Source organism: Anser cygnoides, chromosome 1 (assembly GCF_040182565.1).
Source record: "Anser cygnoides isolate HZ-2024a breed goose chromosome 1, Taihu_goose_T2T_genome, whole genome shotgun sequence".
NCBI lineage: Eukaryota > Metazoa > Chordata > Aves > Anseriformes > Anatidae > Anser > Anser cygnoides.
This window is the reverse complement of record NC_089873.1, coordinates 76986401-77006495: the sequence shown is the minus strand read 5'-3', so window position 1 is coordinate 77006495 and position 20095 is coordinate 76986401. Positions and strand designations below refer to the sequence as shown.

Sequence of the window (20095 nt, the reverse complement as noted above, 5' to 3'; positions counted from 1 at the left end):
AACAGCTTCATATAAATTTTGCTTGCTTGTTTTAATTTCTCCTCTTAAATTGGTCAACTGAAAAAGATATGTGAAAAAGTTACTGATTTTTTTCACCTGCATGTGTGAAGAGATGGTTGGTGAATCCACTCAGTGCTTCACAAAGTAGTATACAGACTTATAGCCTGATGTGCTTGGGCATGGTGGCTCCTCTCAAAATATTATAATACTAGGGAGGGGAAACAGGCAGTATCCTGAAGATTGTGAGCTACTTGTGTTGGAAGTTAATGTAGACAGATGTAGTTTAACATCAAAAGTTTTATTAAAAAAAAAATAAGCTTTTCCTAGCTGTTTTCCATTCAGATCTTAAAAATAAATATTCTTTCAAAGGAATATGATGATGAATGGAGCAGCCACAAGCACACTTGCCCTGTTTCTTCAGAAGTGGTGGTCTTCCAGTTCTAGCCCCATGAAGATTTTTACTGCATTTCTTGTGATTTCCTTCCCTTCTGGAGACTGGAGTGTTGTGTCTTCTGTACCCCTAATGACATGTTTGGTTCCTAGAAAATGAATATTGTAGTCTAGAGAAGTGAATCTTGAATTTCTAACCAAAGTGGATTTTGGTTTGCCTCGCTGAACAAGAAGTACAGCTGTCTCTCTTCAAAATTAAGCAAATGCAGCTGTCAACTTTTTTTGTTGTTGTAGTTGAGTATTCTTCCTGAAGATGAATTGGATGCATTTATGAAAATAAAACAAAGATTTATTCATGCTGTTCTAAATATGCATTACGGCATTGTAAGGCTCAGCCAGAGCTGTATCTGGAAAAATCATGCCACTTCAGTGTTGTCTCTTTTTATGTTCACCCCTTCCTCCAAATAATTTCTGCTAAAGCAAGTGCCAGAGCTGGCTGTCAAAGACTTTGAGTAAAAAGAATTTGAGGTTGAATTGAATCATAGCAGTGAGTTTGAGGGGGGTTAGAAAAAGGGAACAGTATTTCTTGTGTACAAACTAAAGTTTTCAAACATTGGATTAATCATGTAGTGTACTGCTGAGAATCACTTAAAACTTGTGTAACTTTTCACCCCAGCATTTCATTCTCTACTGGTTTAAGCAGCAATGTTGATAGAGATAATAGAAAGCACAAGAGAGCTGGGTGTGGTGGTGGTCCCAAAGTGTGCTCATGTGAACTTCATGGTTTTCTAGGTATAGTAGCAGTGCCGAAAGGCAGGGTGGTTGGGTGGGGTGATTTGTTGCCACCTTTGCTGATGTGGTCTGTCTAGTGCAGCAGCGGCACGTGCAGCTGAGACCTGGGCTGGTTTATCTACTTTGCTACATCTTGCTGTCTGACCTGGGCCAAACTGCCTCCCCATCTCTGCTCTGCATTGCTTTGCGTATTTAGGAAATTGGTTTAACATTACTGTTAGTATGTGCATTACTGTGAGGTGCTTAGATGAAAGGCAGCTAGATGGATGAGATGACTTCAAGTGCTTTGTCTTGACACATTGCAATCAACTCTTGTATACCCCATGTAAGAGAAAGGTTAACAGTAATAAACCAAGGCTTCAGGTCTGATTAAGGCACACAAATGCATTGCGAGCACAGCTAGTCCTACTGAACCAAGTAGACCGCCTCACTGTCATTAGATTTGAGCCCATATATTTCTGTGGGCATATTTTACTAGAACTTGACCCCTGGTCTGATTTTCCTTGTTTTCTATGGCATGGATACATGCGTATGCAAAATATGGCATGAGTTAAGAAACCTGAGTAACACAAGCTCTGTAACCTCTGTTTTAAAGACTTTTTTTTAATACTTATAATCATTCTTGTGTACTTAATGAGTTTTGAGGTAGCTGGAATTATTTAAAAAAAAATTTGCTATGGATGTTAAGTATCACATAGTGCATGAAATGTGAGCTTCATATTTCACAGATACTGAGCTCAAATCATACTGGGTTTATTAAAATTGCCAGCAATTACTTTTCAATCAGTGCCGTTAAAGATTCAGGAGTTAATGCTGTTGTCCCTTTGGTAAGGCAGAGCATTTTCTCTTAAGTGTTTCATATGTTAAGAGTGCCTGCAAGATTTTCCCCACGTATGATTTTTTTTTTTTTTTATTGCTTTGTTCAGGAAGACAGCATCCTGCCTGGGGCTGTGGGTTACCCATGGGAAGCCAAGGAGGTCCAGGCTGGGGAGAGGGTGTATTCATCAGTGCCTCCCAGAGCTCTGGTCAGAAGAGGGGAAGCTGGAAGTGTGGCTGTGTGGCCTCTGGTGACAGAGGCCTGCTCTTGCCCACTCAGGCCCATTCCATAGGGAAGGAGAGGTCCCTCCCCATGGGGGACGAGTGCTCGTCTCCCTACCCTTCCCAGAAATAATGTGAGACCGGGGCACAGCCTCACCTGCCTGTACTGACTCAGTGCTGTAGGTCCTAGCCATGAAGCAGATACGACACCTAAAGAAAAGATGGGTCTTTGTGCTTGAAATAAACTCGTGGCCTGACTAGAAGGGTAATTTAAAGAGCTCTGTTTTTACATGGTGTATTGTGCTACCTGCATGTAAACAGTGGAGCCTCTGTCCCTGAAATGCTTTGTGTGTAAAGGATCATGCCCCTTTGGGAAGGGGAGAAGAGATGATTCATTCCTGTACTGAAAAGCAGTATTGATGACCTGTCAAGTTAGAGTCCTTCCAAAAGTGTTGCATGAGAAACATTGCTGCTACTAGTTTCCTTTGAATTCAGTTTTGATTTTTGACAGCAGAAATAGTCATTCATGTGTTCTTTTTCAGCTGCAAATATTAAAGCAGATAGAGAAGCTTGAAGTGAATAATAGTTGTGTGTCCTACTACATTCATGGAGTGTAATTAAGAAGTCCACCCCTTGAGAGTCTAAAAAGAAATGCTCAATTACATTGTTCCTGTGTTTCAATATTTTAATCACTGTTCATTGTAATGAAATCTGTTTAAATTACCAAATTAGGTCAATCTCAAGCTAAGACTACCTCATTCAGGCACACGACATGGGCATTGAAGTCTGTGGTGTCTGGCTGTGCACAGAAGCAGAGGTTAGTACAGGATACTGGTTGTAGCGAGCTCTTTAATGGCTTATCGATCAAGTGATACCCAACAGCATTAGAAAGAGCTGAGTTCAAAACAGTGTACCCAGACTCACTGCAGGCTGTCAGAGTTCTGGAGTCCATATTTCCTTTTTTGATCTATTTCTCCCTTTTAAAATAAAGGTTGTTCTGAAGACATTCCTGTATTAATAGAGCCTGTGATAAGTTTTCATGCTAAGGTGGCTTTAGGTATAAACTTAACCTGTTAACCTTGACACTGACCCTTCCTGCAGATGCAGGGTGCTTTATGTATGTAAATATATACATACTTCTGTTATAGCTTGTAATCCATTGTTTTGCAAAACAGATATGAATTCTTGATGACTGTTTTGAGATGGCAATGTTACGTAGTCCGTCAGGTTCAGAAGACCAGCACAGAATATTAATGAGAAGTAGTTGGGCAGTGAATGGGATGTAGAGGCTCTGTGCTTCTCTCCAGTCCCTGAATCATTGTTTTCTGAGAAGGAAAGCGTAGAATACAGCACTGATGGTGCTTGGTTGGGGCTGACTGGATTGTTTTCTCTACCATTCTCATTGGTACAACATTTTGGTAAAGTATTAAAAAAACAAACAAACAAACAAAAACTCATCTAATGTGTTTTAATAGTATACATTCTAAAAAAGTTTGTTTTCAGACATTGCAAGGGATCCACTAACAAGGCACGTACCCATTGTGAACATTGGTACAATAACTAAAGCTGTGCTATGTCAGCTTCTTGAATAGTCTACTTCACTGCTTATCTAGCTTTATAGATAGATATTTCATAAATCTGCATGAGATTAAATGTATGGAATATATAGCTTGGAAAAACACTATGGTTTAATGTATGTCATATGTTGCTTATGTGAGGCACATAACATAAATAAACAAGTTCATTTTTTAAATAGGGTTTGTGTGAATAAGGAAGGGCTGAGTTCTTCTGCCAGGTGCTGCATAAACACAAACAAGTCTCTGTTTCAGAAAGCTTTTGGACAACATACAAGACAAGAAGCAGCGTACATGCATTGCACTGTTCTTTGTCAACAATCAAAGCAACCTGCTTTCTCCTTGCTAGTGGTAGCACTTCAAAAATAGCAGTTTGTTATAAGGATACCTGTATTCTTAAATATTGTGTCATTAGTTTTGAATCAGTTCGCTCACCCTTTAATTTGTGAATTAACCCCCTCTAATGCAAGCAAACATCACTGTTGTGGTTTTCTAGGTATTGTTAAACACTGTCATAAATAGCCTGAATAGAGTAAACCTAGGTAATGATCTTAGACGAGGACAGCTTTGTTTTAGACTAGTACTGAACTCCAGGTGTGGCTGTTGAACTCTGTAAATACAACTTTTACTAAATACTTTCCTTTCTGTGGCTCTTGAGCATGGAGTTCATTATTTAGGACGGCATGTTGATTTGGAATCCTGATCTAAGACGGAAATAGTTCTTGGCAAGCACTTTGCTTAATTCCCCTTTTCATTTTTGGTTGAGATTGCTAGCTTTATTCCCTTACCCCCTTTTCTATTTTGCCTCTTATTATGTTTCTTTTAAGCAGTGCATTTAGTAGCAAAGCGAATAGAACTTGCATGCTGACCACTCCCCTAGTGGTACTCTAATTACAATTTTAAGACTTCTTTGAACCTGGCTGTTTCTGACACAACAAGAACATTAGTAGCATTACCATGATTACAAGATGAAAGCTGAAAGCTTTTAAGATTAACAGAATAGAGTGGAAAATACAACCTTTGTCCTAGGATCTGTAGCATGCTTTTACTTCATTTTTCTTCCTCGGGGTTTTATTGTTAGTACGCTGTGGCAAATAGCACTAGGTTTATTTTCCTATAATAACACTGATGCTTACTACAAACTATAAATTTTCGTGGATCAATGAGCAATATTGTGGGTTGGTGAAACAAACAAATAAATAAATAAAATCTGACTTTGTATCTTGGCATAATAAACTTGGTTTTGAAGTACTTCATGACAATAAACTTTTAAATCTGTTTCTGAAAATGTGGGCTAAGCACAGTAGTATGTTTATCGATAGACTTTTATTTTTCCCCAGTGCTTACCTCAAGTCGTTTATTTATAAGGCATTAGGGGAGGCGGAATGCAGTTTCCATGCTGCTTGCCCTATTTTGCTGACTTCAATTAGTTAAATCTTTGCATCTTCTTTGAGCTTTCACTCCTGACTTGGAAGTGAATGTGGATGCTTTGGTCTCTTATTTGGCCAGCTAACTATTGCTGGTGTGATCCACCAGCCAAAGCAATCTGCTTTCTAGATTGTGCCTGTCAAGCCGATTTTTGTTGTTGTCTTCATCATGAACTAATTGTGAGAAAGTGAGATCAGAGGAACCATTTCCAGCAAACTACCCATTCTCCTGGGGAGCTCTTTCTAAGGCTGGTCTGATGCTAGCAGATTTTAGGGGGCTACACCACTTGGTAATTGGCACAGCAGAGCTTGCCTCCTGCAAATTTGAGGTGGGGAGTCTGTGCGAGTGTTGTGGTTGGAGGCCAGAGGCAGACTTTCAGCCTAAGACTGGGGATATTTTTGTTCCTTGGGGGAAAGTGCACTGGCTAGGCAGGTGGAGAAAGTAAAGAAAACACATCAGATGGATAATTACATTTATTCCAACTCCCCCACCTCATAGTTGCACAAATGACTGGCATTTCAAGCATTTATGTGCTGACGTAAATTACCATTTAAATGATGGTCTGTTGTGGCAATGGATATATGTACGGCATTAAAATAGCAAACGCTGTTTTTAAGGCTAATGGTAACTGCAGAAGCGTTCCAAAATCCGCTGGGATAACGCGTGCTTTAAAACCAGTCGATTTTCGGCACCTTTTTGCCCCCGACGGCGGGGCTTTCGCCCTCACGACGGAGACCCCGCGGTGTGGGTCCGTCCGTCGGTCTGTGGGGGCGCCCCGCGGGCCGTGCCGGGGAAAGGCCACCCGGAGCCGCCGACGGGGCCGTCGGCGGGCCCTGCCCGGCGCGGCGGCCCCCCCTGGCGGCGGCGCGGTCGGTGACGGCTGTCCTTGTCCTTGTCCCTTCAGGGCGCACCGGGCGCTACGCGCTGATCGAGAAGTGGCGGGACACCGAGCGGCACCTGGCGCCCCACGAGAACCCCGTGGTGTCGCTCAACAAGTGGGGGCAGTATGCCAGCGACGTGCAGCTGATCCTGCGCCGCACCGGGCCCTCCCTGAGTGAGAGGCCCACCTCGGACAGTGTGGCTCGCGTCCCTGAGAGGACTTTGTACCGGCAGAGCCTGCCACCCCTGGCCAAGCTGCGGCCCCCAAATGACAAAGCCATGAAGCGGAGGGAGCCAAAAAGGAAGTCCTTGACCTTCACTGGTGGGGCGAAGGGGCTAATGGACATCTTCGGTAAAAGTAAAGAGTCCGAGTTCAAGCAGAAGGTGCTCAACAACTGCAAGACGACAGCAGAAGAGCTGAAGAAACTGATTCACCTCCAGACAGAGAAACTGCAGTGCATTGAGAAGCAGCTGGAGTCCAACGAGGCGGAGATCCGGTACTGGGAGCAGAAGTACAACTCCAGTCTGGAGGAAGAAATCCTCAAGCTAGAGCAGAAGATCAAAAGAAATGAAGTAGAGATCGAGGAGGAAGAGTTCTGGGAAAACGAGCTGCAGATCGAGCAAGAGAATGAGAAGCAACTGAAGGAGCAGCTCCAGGAGATGAGGCAGAGGATCCTGGAATGCGAGAGCAAGCTGAAGGACTACGTGTCGCAGATCCATAATATGGAGAGTGGCCTCGAAGCAGAGAAGTTGCATCGGGAAGTTCAAGAATCCCAAGTGAATGAAGAAGAGGTCAAAGAAAAGATTGAGAAGGTGAAAGGTGAAATTGATATTCAGGGCCAGCAAAGTTTACGGTTGGAAAACGGCATCAAAGCTGTAGAAAGATCTCTGGGCCAAGCTACCAAACGGTTACAGGTAAGAACGACCTTTTTATCTATGGCTAAACAAAAGTCAAAAACCTGATTATAATGATTTTTTCTAGCATAGATTTCAAGTTGACGAAAGAACGCATAAGAAACTTTCCGTGGTGAACTTACGTAAAAGGAAGAAAAAGTTGCTCCCGTTTTCAAATTGCATTTCAGATTGCTTTGAAGAACAGTCAATTTTAATTTTACCTATCACACACAACCTCTCCTTATTTACATGCAGGCTAGGTTCCTTTCCCATCAGTTACAGCCTGAGCTTGCTGCCATTCACTGGCTGCCCGGTGACCTCTGAGAAATCATTCAGAGCGTATCTTCACCATGCAGTAGAGCGTGATAGCAAAATACCAGAGCTAATATCAGCCAAAGTAGCTGAGGGCAACACAGCCGCATCCATGGCAATGCATCTGGTCCCTTTGCCCTGCTGTGAGGGAGTGCTCATTATCTCAGTGTAGCGCTGTTACGCTGATGAGTCTGGGCTGTTCCACAGCTCAGAAAAATATCATCTCCTGCATGAACAATAGCACATTCAGTGCTAGCCAAGGGATGGTTGTACTGCTGGGTGCTGAACAGGACCATAGTGCTCTTGGCCAAACTCCTTTAAAAGCATTTGTCTTCAAACCCCTGTTGATTTAGGGTTAGATAACTTGAGAATTTAGGCCCCAGCTCTTGGCAGATCAGTGCATTATATTGTTAAGTTTCAGGGAAACTGGTGCCACCGTAGCCTTTTCTGAAGCTAAACTTCTGATTGTTGTTGGATATTTCTGCCACCAAAAATGATGAATTAAAAAGTACAGTCCAAAAGCAGCATCTGGATAGTAGATGGATGTAGAGTTAAAACAGCTGCTATCTTACAGGGACATTGTTTTAAAGAACAGCATCTCCCTTTTCCTGTCCAGCTTGCCAGTGTTAAGGATTTTCTCTCCACATCAGGTACTTGCAGCACATGTGTCACAAGAGAATCCAGTCTCTGCTTCCTTTCAAAAGCTGATGATATCACTTGGAATTTAATAGAGCATGAAAGAATAAATATAAATGGAAATACAGCTGCTAGCAGAGAGGTGAAGGAGAGATTGTAACTCTGGGGATCAAATCCTGGACTTTTAACATACCACGTAAGATAAGACTGAGGAACCAACACATCCATTTGAGCTGTGATTCTGGCAGTATTCCTGGGATTCACAATCACTGTATTCCACAGGGCTGCAGTTGCAGTCAGATAATTCCACTGTAAATATGTAAAGAGATTTTGCATCCTTACTCCTGAGCACCCAGAACCATGTGTGTATAAGTTGTCTTTACTAAATGAGTGAGAAAAATGTGATCGTTTCACCTAAAGCAAAATAGATGAAAACTGTAAGCAGGTTTGGACATATTTATTTAGCCTAGAGAAATTATGCATACAGATTTCTGCTAGCTGAAATTGTTGAGTCCTCCATAACACCCACTGAGGCTATGATTATGTTCAAAATGTTCCGTGTTTCATTCCTTTTGTAGGCAAGGGTTTCACTTTCTTATGGAAGCTCCTGGTAAGTTCAGGTCTTTCAAGCTTGTTCTAAACTTAAAGGTGCATTGATCTGGAAGATCAGAATGGAATAAATTCAGCTCTGTATTACATAGTTTTGGGAGCTAGGAATAGAGAAATAGCTTCTTGCATGCTGAAAGTTAAATAATATTATCACTGATAGAACTAATTGATAGGAAACTAGAAAAGTTGAGATGGGGTTTTTAGACCTTTCAATATGGAATGAAAGAAAATGTTGGTTCACTATGCTGAAAGTGATGAGAACACAGCTGTCATTTTTAGTAGACTTTTCAGAAATGTCTGGTGATTTGTCTTACCTCTTATGTCATTCCTTTTCTTTAGCCCCCCCCCCCCCCAGTAGAGATAGCTTTCCGAAATATGAGGCTATGTTCAGTTATGGATCAGATGCAGAATTATGCTCTCCTTTTTTCTAGAGAAAGATGTTAAATGCAAAACCAACCCACCAATCAAACAAAAAACCAAGAAACCCCCATCCTACTTCAAGTAAAAGATCTCACTAAGGTTTCACAAGTAGATACTAAATTCACATCTTAAACCAACAGGATTTGAGGCAATACTTAACATTTTTTAGCTTATTTCCTGAGAGAGTTGAGAAATGTCAAGAACAAATTATTTATCATGTTCTGCTACCCTGCGTATTGCAGTGATTATTTTTTTAAACTGAATTCTCTTCAGTGGCAACTTTGTTCCAACCTCATAAAATGTGGCACTGCAGAATTAGCCTTGTAGTAATTAAAGACAGGTGAGATTTTTTTGTCTCCTAAGTGCCCAGTTGTAGAATGTCATGGGTCTAAAATAAATTGAAGAAGTCTTCTGTAAAATTATCCTAAAGTTTGGAGATGGCCTGATCCCATTTCTCAGTCCAGTTCCTCCACAAGCTTACAGCAAATGAATGGAAGCAAGTGTAGCTCAGAGTTGGGACCAACCACAAAATCTGCATTGATTGAACCTGTCAAGCAAAAACGCATCAGTGATAAAGCCATTGACACCTGCAAAGTCCTAATTTAAACATCAGATCACTTTGGTCAATTTTCTTACTAACTGTTGAATTAAATTGCAACCATAATGCAAGACTGAAGTGAATAAGGGCTACCTGGAACTATTTCTACAACAGATCCAAAGCTATTCTCCCCCAGTCCTTGTGTAAGTTCACATATAATTCTGCTTACACAAGATAATTAGGGAAAATAAGGATGACCCAACCTCCCTGTGTCACCAAAATGGGAGTGCAGCAGTATTCACTGAATGGAAATGCCTGTGGATGTGCTGCCTGGCTAGCTAGCCCATCACTTGTGTGGCCAGTTAGGCAAAGCCCATCCTGGCTGTTGAAGGCATTCCCATGCAGCCTTCTGCTAATGAAGCTGGGTCTGGGGTGGAAGAAAAATCCTACTCCAAGATTATCGTAGTCTGTTGGAGCTGTAGGTGCTGCGTATCGTGCCAGAATGACGAAGCATTGAAGAAGAACCTAAATAATCATCGTTCGTACTTGTGAAGGGTTGGATAACTAGCCAGGATTTGGTCTCACTGTACAAAACACTAGCAGAGTGAGACAGTTTTGTCCATCAGAATTTACACTCAGTGTAGAAAATGCAAAGGACAAGAAGAGAAAGGAAGTATTCTCTTTTTTGGAACAGAAGAGCTAAATGAGCTGTCCATGTTGTGATGGGCACTTCTGGCAGAGCTTGCCTTTTTTTTTTTTGCTCACACTTTTATTTGCTTTTCTGAGGTGATAAGAAACATCCACTAGTCATTCAAAAAGCAATATAAATAGACCACTAGTAACCCCAAGTAAGAAGTAGTGAGCATTGACTTGCTTTATAAATTACAAGAGTAAAATAGCTTTCGATGCTTTCATTTGCATTTGAATTAAAAAAAAAAAACACAGAAGTTTTCTCATTGAAAGGAAAAACAACATGTTGCCCAATTGCAAAGAGTCTTGAAATGCTGCTTTTTTCTTGCTGCTGCTCAGCAGATATTTTCTCTTTCCTGGCAGGACAGGGAACAAGAACTGGAGCAACTGACAAAGGAGCTGCGACAGGTCAATCTCCAACAGTTTATCCAGCAAACAGGAACGAAGGTCACGGTGCTGCCTGCAGACCCCATTGAGGTGGAGGCCCCACATGTGGAGCTAGAGAGAGGTGCAATGCTCAGAATGGTTTTGGTGGGAGGGAGACGGGGATGACAACACATGTACCTGCTGCATTAATGCTAGTCCTCATACATCAAGTGTATGCTTTGTTAGCAAAGAAGCTAGCAAAATATTAAGGGAGAATGGTGTCAAATATTTCTCTTAATTTCGAGGGTTTAGCAAGCTGTAAATAAAGCACAGTATGTTGGTAGCTTCTCTCCCACTGTGCCTAAGCCTATGTTCGTCCCATCTGTAGTGTGTTAGGCCATTATCTCTCAAATATGGCCACCATGGCTGCAGGCATGTAAGCTGGCACGTAGTGTGGTTGCATGTCTGACATTGCTTGTCGTCTGGTTTCTTCCTCTTTTGGGGGGTTATGTTGTCGGAGTAGAAAAAGGAATGCATCTGGATCTCAAGAAATCCCAGACAGCAGCTGCATGGGAAAAGGATCTAACCCAGCTGGGCGGCCAGGCACCCAGAAGTCCTGCACAGATGGCTGTTACGGCACGTGCAGACTGACTTTGCCCGCGGTGAGATCAGTGCATTCTGCACATGCCCACAGCTGAATTCAGAATTTCCTGCGCAGAAACATGGGAGCACTTTGAATGCATGCAAGAACTGGCACAAGCAAAAACTTATTTGCTGTGGCTCAGCCTCTGCTGTGTTGTGCTTTATCTAGTGGTCTGCTTACAGAGACCTGTTTGTCTCAGCGTTCCCTTTAGCTGTAAGCTTTCAAACCAAAAGGCATTGGTAGGGTGAGAAGGTGGGAAGAGAAGATGAAACAACCAGGCCTTAAACATCAGCACTTGAAGAGTATGAAGTTTCTCTTTCAAGTGGGCAGGAAGCATTGAGTTTACATACAGGTACAAGCTCTTTCTGCACATTGCTACATAAATGTATTGCGTGTGTGTGTGTTCCTTGTGGGAGGCTAATTATATTGGGTAGATATATCTCTATTTTGAAATGAGTGGGAAGTGTGCACCTCAGATTTCATCGCTTCCTAGTCAGGTATTTGAATTTTTTGGTGTGTGGTATTATTTTTTCTCTAAACTGCACTAACTGCACCACTAAGCAGGAAGAAAACAGGTGTTCTACGGACGCTGCTCTTGATGATAACTTTTCTAATTGCCCTCTTTCTTGTGCAGAGCCAACGTTTCAGTCTGGGTCATTGAAGCGCCCTGGCTCGTCGAGGCAGCTCCCCAGTAACCTTCGGATTCTGCAGAATCCCTTGTCATCTGGTTTTAACCCGGAGGGCATTTATGTATGACAGTATATACCTCTTCTGGAGAGGACCTAGCAAGGTACCCTGGACAAGATACACTTTTGTTTTATTCTGCCAATGATGAATGGAAGAAGCTTTTTTCTGTTAAGCCACCATATTACTTTTTTCTTCCTTCAACACACCACTTGGAGCCATACCCTGTGCACTGATGCTAAAGAGACAGGAACTGTCTCAATTCGTAATTGGCAATGATGAACTTGCTGTCACACAGCTAGAGTGCAAAAACCTTCATTTGTTTTTGATACTTCAGAAGTGTTTGGGAAAGTATTATTCCGTGTATAGGCATAAATAAAAGACTGAGGGTGAAGGAAACCATGTATGCAACTGATTCGAGGTTTAATTTATTCCATTTAATCAATGGACGTGTGAATGTTGACCTTTTGTATTTTTTTTATTTTTAACTTGTGAATAATCATGTATGGTTGTACATCAGTCTGACAAGGTGACTTTAACTTGCATGTACAAACATCCACCATTTGATCAAGTACAACTTGCAATGCAGAGAATTGAGTGCTGAACTTTTAAAATGGTTTCTCACCACTGACTTCGTTAATTTCTCTTGTGGGTCGTGTGTCCTGTTCGATCCATTGCTACCTTTTAAGGCTTGAAAAGTGAGTCTGTGGGATTTACTTGCTGTTGAGTCTGCCTTGAATGAAGCACCTAGTGTTCAAAAGACTTGTGGAATTTAAACCTTGGCTTGATAAGAATATTTCCAGCATATGATTGAGGATGCACTAGTTAGATGATATTTTATTATACAGAATGTATATTTGAAATATTTTGCCACATTGTATATGCCTTTTGAGAAAAGAACAAGTAAGAAATTGTCTTCATTTATCTCACCAAAAGAGAGTAGGAGGCTTTCACTGTGTGTGATTTTGTACTTTATTTTTACCACTAGCCATTACAGTGTTCTTGTTTTGCAATAAATCTTGCTGTTGGAGAAGAGAAAACAAAACAACACAAATGAGCATCTTCTTCCAGCTTTCCAGAATTCACTCAAGTTTTGTGGAGGGAAGAAATCTGGCAGAGTCCTGTGAAGTGAATAGCAGAGCTTCTACTGACTGGAGTAGGGCCAGGATTTCATTCCAGGTCCCCAGTGATAAATGGTAGGCTTTAGCCCCTTTGAAAGATGTATTGCTACTTAGTCAGTTATAGATCATAAAGCTTACAAAAAGGAAATTCGGAAATCTGGAATTCTTATTTTAACAACAACAAAAAAACAGTGATAATATTACATCTTGATGTCACTATAATGCAATCAAAGCTAAGCAAAGGTTTTGACAAAATGGCTTCTGTGCAGAAAGAAAGATACTACCAGGTAGCACGTTGGTTATAGGCCTTGACATTGATTGATAGTGTGCACACCAAGTTTCCAGAGAGAGTTTCTGGCATCAGTGGGACACTTGATATACATTAGGAGGCTACAGCCTTGTGGATGAGTCAGAGAATGGGTGGGCCTTAACTAGTTGCATTTTGATTTTGGATTGCTGTTCTAGTAGGAACTCAAACTATCATCCACACATTTGAGTTCACCTTGACATGACAGGACTCACAGTACGTTCACTGCAGTATTTAATACTTAGGTCCCCAGCCCATAACTGCAAAGGGTAACCCCAGACTTCAGTGAGTGGCAAAATGACAAAACTCCTGATGCCTTTGGTAGGTGATGATTTTACCACTGGTAGGAAAATCCCAGCTTTTTGCCATAGAAAATGGTGACGAATTTTTAACTCCTAGCATCCTCTTGTGTCAATTTACTGATGTGCAGATAAATGTTAATTTAAGTTTCCTTTTTTTTTTAAAAAAAAAAAGGAACTTTAAAAAAGTAACTTTTTTTTTAAAAAAAGAAACAAAACAAAAAAAAAAAAAGAAATGTCCTAGTCATAGTGACAAATGGAAGCTTTATAAGATATAGTAGATGAAGGACTCCTGAGTGTTTAATGCATTTTTTCCTTTCCACTTATTAATGGCATCATATATTCTAAAAATGCTGCTGTATTTAGACTAACAGCAACAGATAAGGCTGTGATTATGTAAAGGACCTTTTCAAATGGCCTCTGAATTTTTAATGGTTAAATTATCAGGTCTTTTTTTTTTCCTTGTGAGTAACTGGAAAATGAGATGTTCCTACCCGAGTGATCTTTGCAGTGCTCACAGATTTTACTGTTAGTTTATCACAATTCTGTGCTCATGTTTACTGTGCCCATAACTTTGTTTGTATTAAAAAGAGAATGTGTATATATATATAAATATATATATATTAAAAAAGTGTAAAATATACATAGTTTGGGGACGATATCTGTCCAAGGTACTTGAGCATATATGCCTTACATTCTGGGTTCAATTTACAGAAATAAAATGGCCCTCTCCAGTGGATATCTTGCATCTTCAGCACCTCCTCTTGACATTAGAGAACTGAGGCACTCAGCACCTTGCAAAGTCTGGCCCAAATTATGCTGCATGGGGGCACAGGGGGACACAAGGAAAAGCCTGTTGCAATCTCAGCCTTGTACTGAGATGAAGCAATTTTAAGGCAGATTAGCATACTTACCCAGCTAGTGCTTGTGTCATACTGTAAGTGACCAGTCCATCTCCCACAGATACCAGTTTGAAGTGAATTGAGCTCTTGAATCATAAAAACTGCTCTTTGTCTGCCAGGTTGTTCTTTAGGTTGGAGAGAAGAAGGAAAAGATTAAAAGGAAGGGGAGGAGCAGCTTTGGAGGGCTTGAGTTATGGCTTCGTAATAGAACCTAGGAAGGATTTTCCCATTTAAGGTTGTTTGTTTGTTTGTTTGTTTTTAAAGGTATCTGCTGATTGCAGCAGCCGTTTGACAGAAGAGCCAGCCTGGAACTGGCTCAGGAGTGACCACTGCATCATTGAGTGGACAGTCCTTATCAGGGCTTTAGCGTATGTCAAGGTGATCTAGAAAACGTTTACAGTTTCAACCACTGTTGTTGTGGGTAAGGAGAGGCATCCGAACCTGCCATTTGTGACAGGTGACAAATTCACGCCCCCCCTCCCCCCCCTCCTGTTGCTTATTAAATTTCACCCAGGTTAAAGTTTGTAGCATTTGCACCCTCTCTGTAAATAAACCAAAAAGAAGTGTCATGCGCTTGCATTAAATGTGAATTGAACAATGTATTACAGTTATAAAATTTCCTCACATTACGGTGGTAAGAGTTTTGCTTCTGATCAACTACAGAACCTCACTCTTTCTTTACAAAAATAGAAAATTTAATTTTCGGAAGTGTTTCAAACCTCCTCATGGGGCATTAGCAAAAAGGAAGCTACACATGCTAATTCTAACAAGTGCCATATTATGTACTGGCCAGCATGATAGTTTTTTTTGTTTGTTTGCTTTAAATAGTTGAATACACAAGCACTATTTTCCAGTGCGCAGAGAATTTATATGGAGAACTCCTGTAATTTATTACTAATGGTAATTAACTGTGTTACCTCTCTCATCCATGAGGATACAGTTTATTTTTGCTGGTGATGCTATGTTGTTGGGGGAAAAGGGGGAGAGTGACTGTTTGGCAAGCCCATAGGGTAAGGCTGAGGTAAACATTCTAAATGCCCAAGCAACGGAGAAATGCAAGTCCCACTTTGAAAAGTGAGCCAGGAACCTGCCTCCCATTACCTTTCAGTGGGGACTTAGGTTCCCAAGTGCCTGAATTGCTTCTGAAAATGCTGTGTTAGCTTTGAGATTACCTGCTTTTCTAAAACCTAGCAAGCTGGAAGGAAGTTCTTCAGCAAGAGACCTATCACTAGCATTAGCAATATGCAAACATGCTTTCATTGTGAGGTAAGAGGGAAAAGATCGTTTAGTGAAATAAGTCTCCTCTTGGGGCACTAATTGCCTTCTTTTTAGCATGAAGAGTATTGCATTATTTTAGTGAACTGGGATCATATGAGTATGAGCAAAATATTGATCTTGTCATTTTTAGTGAGTTATCTTGAAGCATATAAATTCCTGATGTGCATTAACTTGAGTGAATTGGGCCTTAATGATCCATGTAAATAACAAAACTGTATTCAGATATTTTTTCCAGAAAACAGTCTCTAATAGTCTGTACTGTATTAAAATAAGTGTTAAAGTGTTACTTTTATATTACACCTTTTTTTTTTTTTTTTAGAACATTGAAACATGCATGTTTATTCTATTTGCTACAGTATTTTAATGTTTTGGATGAAGGCCATCAGTTGTATGGAGATGACAAAACAATCATTCTGTCTATTTATTCAGTATTGCTGCTTAAAGTTTTCAAAATAAAGCTTTCAATGCCAATATAGTGACTAATTGAAAGCTGTTCTAGCTCTCTTCAGACGTATTTTCTATGTTTATATAAAGCTAAAGAAGTGAAACTTGGTATATAAATTGTTATACCAGCAAAGAATTGTTGCAATAATGTTGTGGGAATGGTTGAGGGTATGTGTGTGTGGTATATACGTAAATACATGCATGCAGTGAATGCTTTTAGGCCTTGAGTAAATGGAGTGCTGAAGAATGTTCAAATCCTTTGCCATCTTGCAAGCAACTTACATGTGTGACCAAATACTGGCTAATGCATTGTACTAGTGTGCAGTGCTTATGAGGGACAGAGCAAGTAGATGTGGTCGTAAAGGACCATTTTCGGGCCCTTTCAACCAAGTATGGCTTGACCACATTCTTGAGTATTCCATAGATGTGTTTCTGAACTGGGCCTAAAAGTGTGTTCTGGTAGAAAAATCTTTCTGTTGCAGCAAAGATGTCTCATTTCAAGCATAGCCGGTACCTCTGAAGTTACCTCTGAAAATTCAGAGAGTTCTGAGATGGGCAGAGGGTTCTGAGATGATTCAAGTATGCCCACCGTATTTAGTAGAGGGTATCAAAATGCAGAGAACAACATTCACCTTCACAAATATGGTCACCCAGTGAAACTACTAACAGGTCTCTAACTGGAAGATTTGAGTTGCTGAAGCTTTAACATTGAGAAGCAATGCCAATTAACTGTGAAAACATAAATGAGCATTTGATTACTGCTCTGCTTCAATGCAGGATGAAAATCTGTACTATGTGTAACTATATTTTGTCATTTAAAAAAGCTTCTATTTTTGATTATTCTCTTCTTGATTATTCTCATGAACGGTTGACGAAAGATATTGAATATGCTCCCATACAATAAATTCCCCTCTGAAACTTTGGGTCTTCACAGTTCATGGTTTGCTGGTATTGCGCTATACATCTCGCGGACATCTCGCATACGGCTACTGGAACTCTGTCCATCAAAGAAGAAGGTGATGTTCTCTGTGTCCAGAGCTCAAATGCTTCCAGAAATGGCCTTATGTTGAGCATTAGGGTGCTGAATGCTCCCAGATGGCAATTTACTTGGGGGCAAGGGACATGCAGATGGTCAGTGTGGGGCCTCCATCAGAAGGTGTGCACATACTATATTTTCAATACAAATACAGCCCGGGAACTAGAAGAGATGGAGGAGCTTGTTTTCACATGAGGAACTATTACTAAGATAAATGTTCATCCCAAAATGATAGAATCGGTCTGCAACTCAGATGAAGTTTAACTTTTAAAGCAAAGAGGCAGGGGTTTGTTTGGAGATGATCAAGGAGAGGAATTGAACAGACAGAATCTTCACAGAAAAGAAAAAAAACACACACACACAAAAAAAAAAGGTGCACACATGCTTCAGCAGGAAGAAATCAAGCTTTGAACAAGGAACTGAAGGCTGGGTTCAGGCTTAATTCTTGTGCTCAAGACACCAGAGCTTGTGAAGATCCATTGAGTTTATTTTTGTTGATCAAGGCAAGGAACTCATCACAGCCAGGGAATTGTGATTTAAGCTATCCATATACAGCCTGTAGTCTAATATCCCAACAACCGTCTTTTCGTAAACCAACTGGAACCTAATCTCATTTGCTGTGAAGATAAATGAGCTAACAGTAGTAGCACTGTGGACAGACAGTAAGGCAATGCCATGAGCTTCGCTGAAACCCTAGCGAGTGGCATTCATATTGGAAGAACCATGTAGGTTGTAGAGGATCTCTGTTCCTGAAAGCTGCCCTTTTCTGCATCTGTCCAAGTCAACTGGCTGCTTTTTGTGGTAACCAAAGGTTTCCCAGCACCCTCAGCAGAGTCAGTGGCACAGCTAATGGTTCTGATCTTTTGCTTTGCCTTTATAGAACAAAGTGATATATTTGTGCATGACTGCTGCAACACTAACTAGCTTAGTGTAAATGGACCACTAATGAGTTGCAAAACCAGACCAGATCAATGGTCCATTTCATTTAAAAGCCATTTTGGGTTCTGCTTGTCGCACCCTTGTCAGCTAGGTAGTATTTCTTTATAAACCTGATTTTTAATGATTGTTTCAACTAAGTTCTCTAGTGTCTGAAGTAGGACACAATAAGCAACAGTCCCCGTTATTGCCTTTCTTGAAAATGATGTATTTGCTACCTTTGGTATTGTAGCTAACGGTAATGAGTGAATATTTTCTAGGTCAGCCACTGTTTCATCATTAACTTTCTCCAGAAATACTGGATGGAGGCAGTCTCAGCTGGTCTGATTTGTTCGATTTTTCCAGGTGGGTATGCTGTGCGCTGTGTCCCCTCCTTTGCAGCACATTCTCTGTTCTGTGCTGTCAGGTCACAAAGCAGTGGCTTTGATTTGTTAAGCGTGAGCAACTGCCAGGTGGGTGACTTGAAAAGAGCCTCTTCAGAATGTGGTAGTGCAGCGAGGAACTTGATGCAAGCAGAGGTGATGAACTTAACTGAGCACCCTCACCACTTGTCTGATCGGCTCAGCCACTGCCAGTGTCCATGTGCTGCTTCTGGTGGGTCTGTCTGTGTCCCCTGGGGCAAGAAACTTCATTGTTGTCATACACACAGCCCTGGTGTTTCTCTCCTGTGCGTGTGATAAGCTCTGCAGTGACTCATGCCTAAAAGAGATGTCCATCTCTCTTGCAAACTCAATTATGGTTGTTTTTATTTTATGGAGATGCTTTTCTGATCTGAATCCCTGGCTATGGAAGGGTGGCAGGAATCTCTGCATCCTGTTATGCAGTGAGAGAGTGTCATCAAAGTGACCTGTTTAGTTTAGTCATCCAGAGGTTGAATGGTGAAAGGCAGCTACAGCAGAAAGGGTCTTCAGCTGCAAGAGTCGCCAGTTGGGTGTCAATCTCTAGTTTTTGCGTCGGTCCACATGAGTTAAGCATGTCTGACCTTTCAGTTTCCAGTCCTCTAAGTCACAGCGATATCAAGGAAAAGCAGAGTTATGGAAACAACGTGAAGTCCACTCAACAGGACAGATTCCTGAACAGTAACACACAGATGAATGGTATTTGGCCTGTAACAGTTATAAGCTATATTCCACACCCCCATAATGGCTTGTTCCCCAATAGCATGCTTTCATTTAAGCTGTTACTGCAAAATATGGAATTGATGCTATGTTCCAGCTATGAATTGATGCTTCTTCCAGCTATGTTTTCCCCCTTCTGTGCATGTTTTTATATGTGCTATTTTGTGTTTGTTGATTCAGCTATTCACTTTGTGTTGCTTTACCCCTCTGCAGCAGGAAAAAAGAAGACAGTAATTGGGAGGTCTAGTGTGAAAATGCAACCTAAAATTACTAATATTCAATCCTGGATGAAGGTGGATGGAATAAAAGTTTCTTTTTAATGAACACAAGTTTGAAGAAAAATCTTCAGAACAGTTCCAGCTGGGCTTATGAAAGGTCTGCTTAAAAACAAACAAAAAACCTTTTGCCAATAATTAGCTGACTAGGTATTTTAAAAAAGAAGGCTTCTGGTAAACAGAAAAGGAGGGAGGGGTAGATGTACACCAACAGCTGTAACCTGATTACTTGCCCTGCAGCCCCTTTCACTACCTGTGTGATAGAAAGTGAAGGGTATCATCCAGCTTTAGAGGCAGTGACAGTTGCTAAAATAAAACGTAGGCCAGCCTTTAAATGGGGAATAACTGGAATGTCTTTGTTGCTGCCCATGAAGCTTCACATAAATTTATACCTGTCACAACCTGCAACGATATACCCTTTTTATCAGGTGTACCAACCTCCTTTTGATTAAATGTTATGTGTGAGAAAAGATTATTTGACTTCAG

At 41.0% G+C, this 20095-nt stretch overlaps 1 protein-coding gene and 1 long non-coding RNA gene across 6 annotated transcripts in view; one reads left to right on the top strand and one right to left on the bottom strand.

Annotated features, from left to right (window-relative positions):
• The window catches only part of RASSF8 (Ras association domain family member 8), an 83585-nt gene extending 69384 nt beyond the window's left edge, over positions 1 to 14201 (top strand). For all 4 annotated transcript variants that reach the window (XM_067000502.1, XM_067000494.1, XM_067000498.1 and 1 more), the window contains 3 exons: positions 6127 to 7016; positions 10564 to 10708; positions 11844 to 14201. In XM_067000502.1, coding sequence (XP_066856603.1) covers positions 6127 to 7016; positions 10564 to 10708; positions 11844 to 11965 — 1157 coding nt within the window. In that variant the 3' untranslated portion in view covers positions 11966 to 14201. The remainder of the gene's footprint in view (positions 1 to 6126; positions 7017 to 10563; positions 10709 to 11843) is intronic.
• On the bottom strand, positions 12876 to 15580 carry LOC125181142 (uncharacterized). 2 transcript variants are annotated; one of them, XR_010832797.1, is made up of 3 exons: positions 15440 to 15562; positions 14535 to 14647; positions 12876 to 13014 (listed from the first exon to the last, which is right to left on the bottom strand). It is a non-coding gene; the product is annotated as an uncharacterized lncRNA (long non-coding RNA). The 2 variants fall into 2 exon arrangements; XR_007160195.2 differs by lacking the exon at positions 12876 to 13014 and having other exon boundaries at positions 14255 to 14647; positions 15440 to 15580.
• Between the last annotated feature and the right edge of the window lie 4515 nt (positions 15581 to 20095).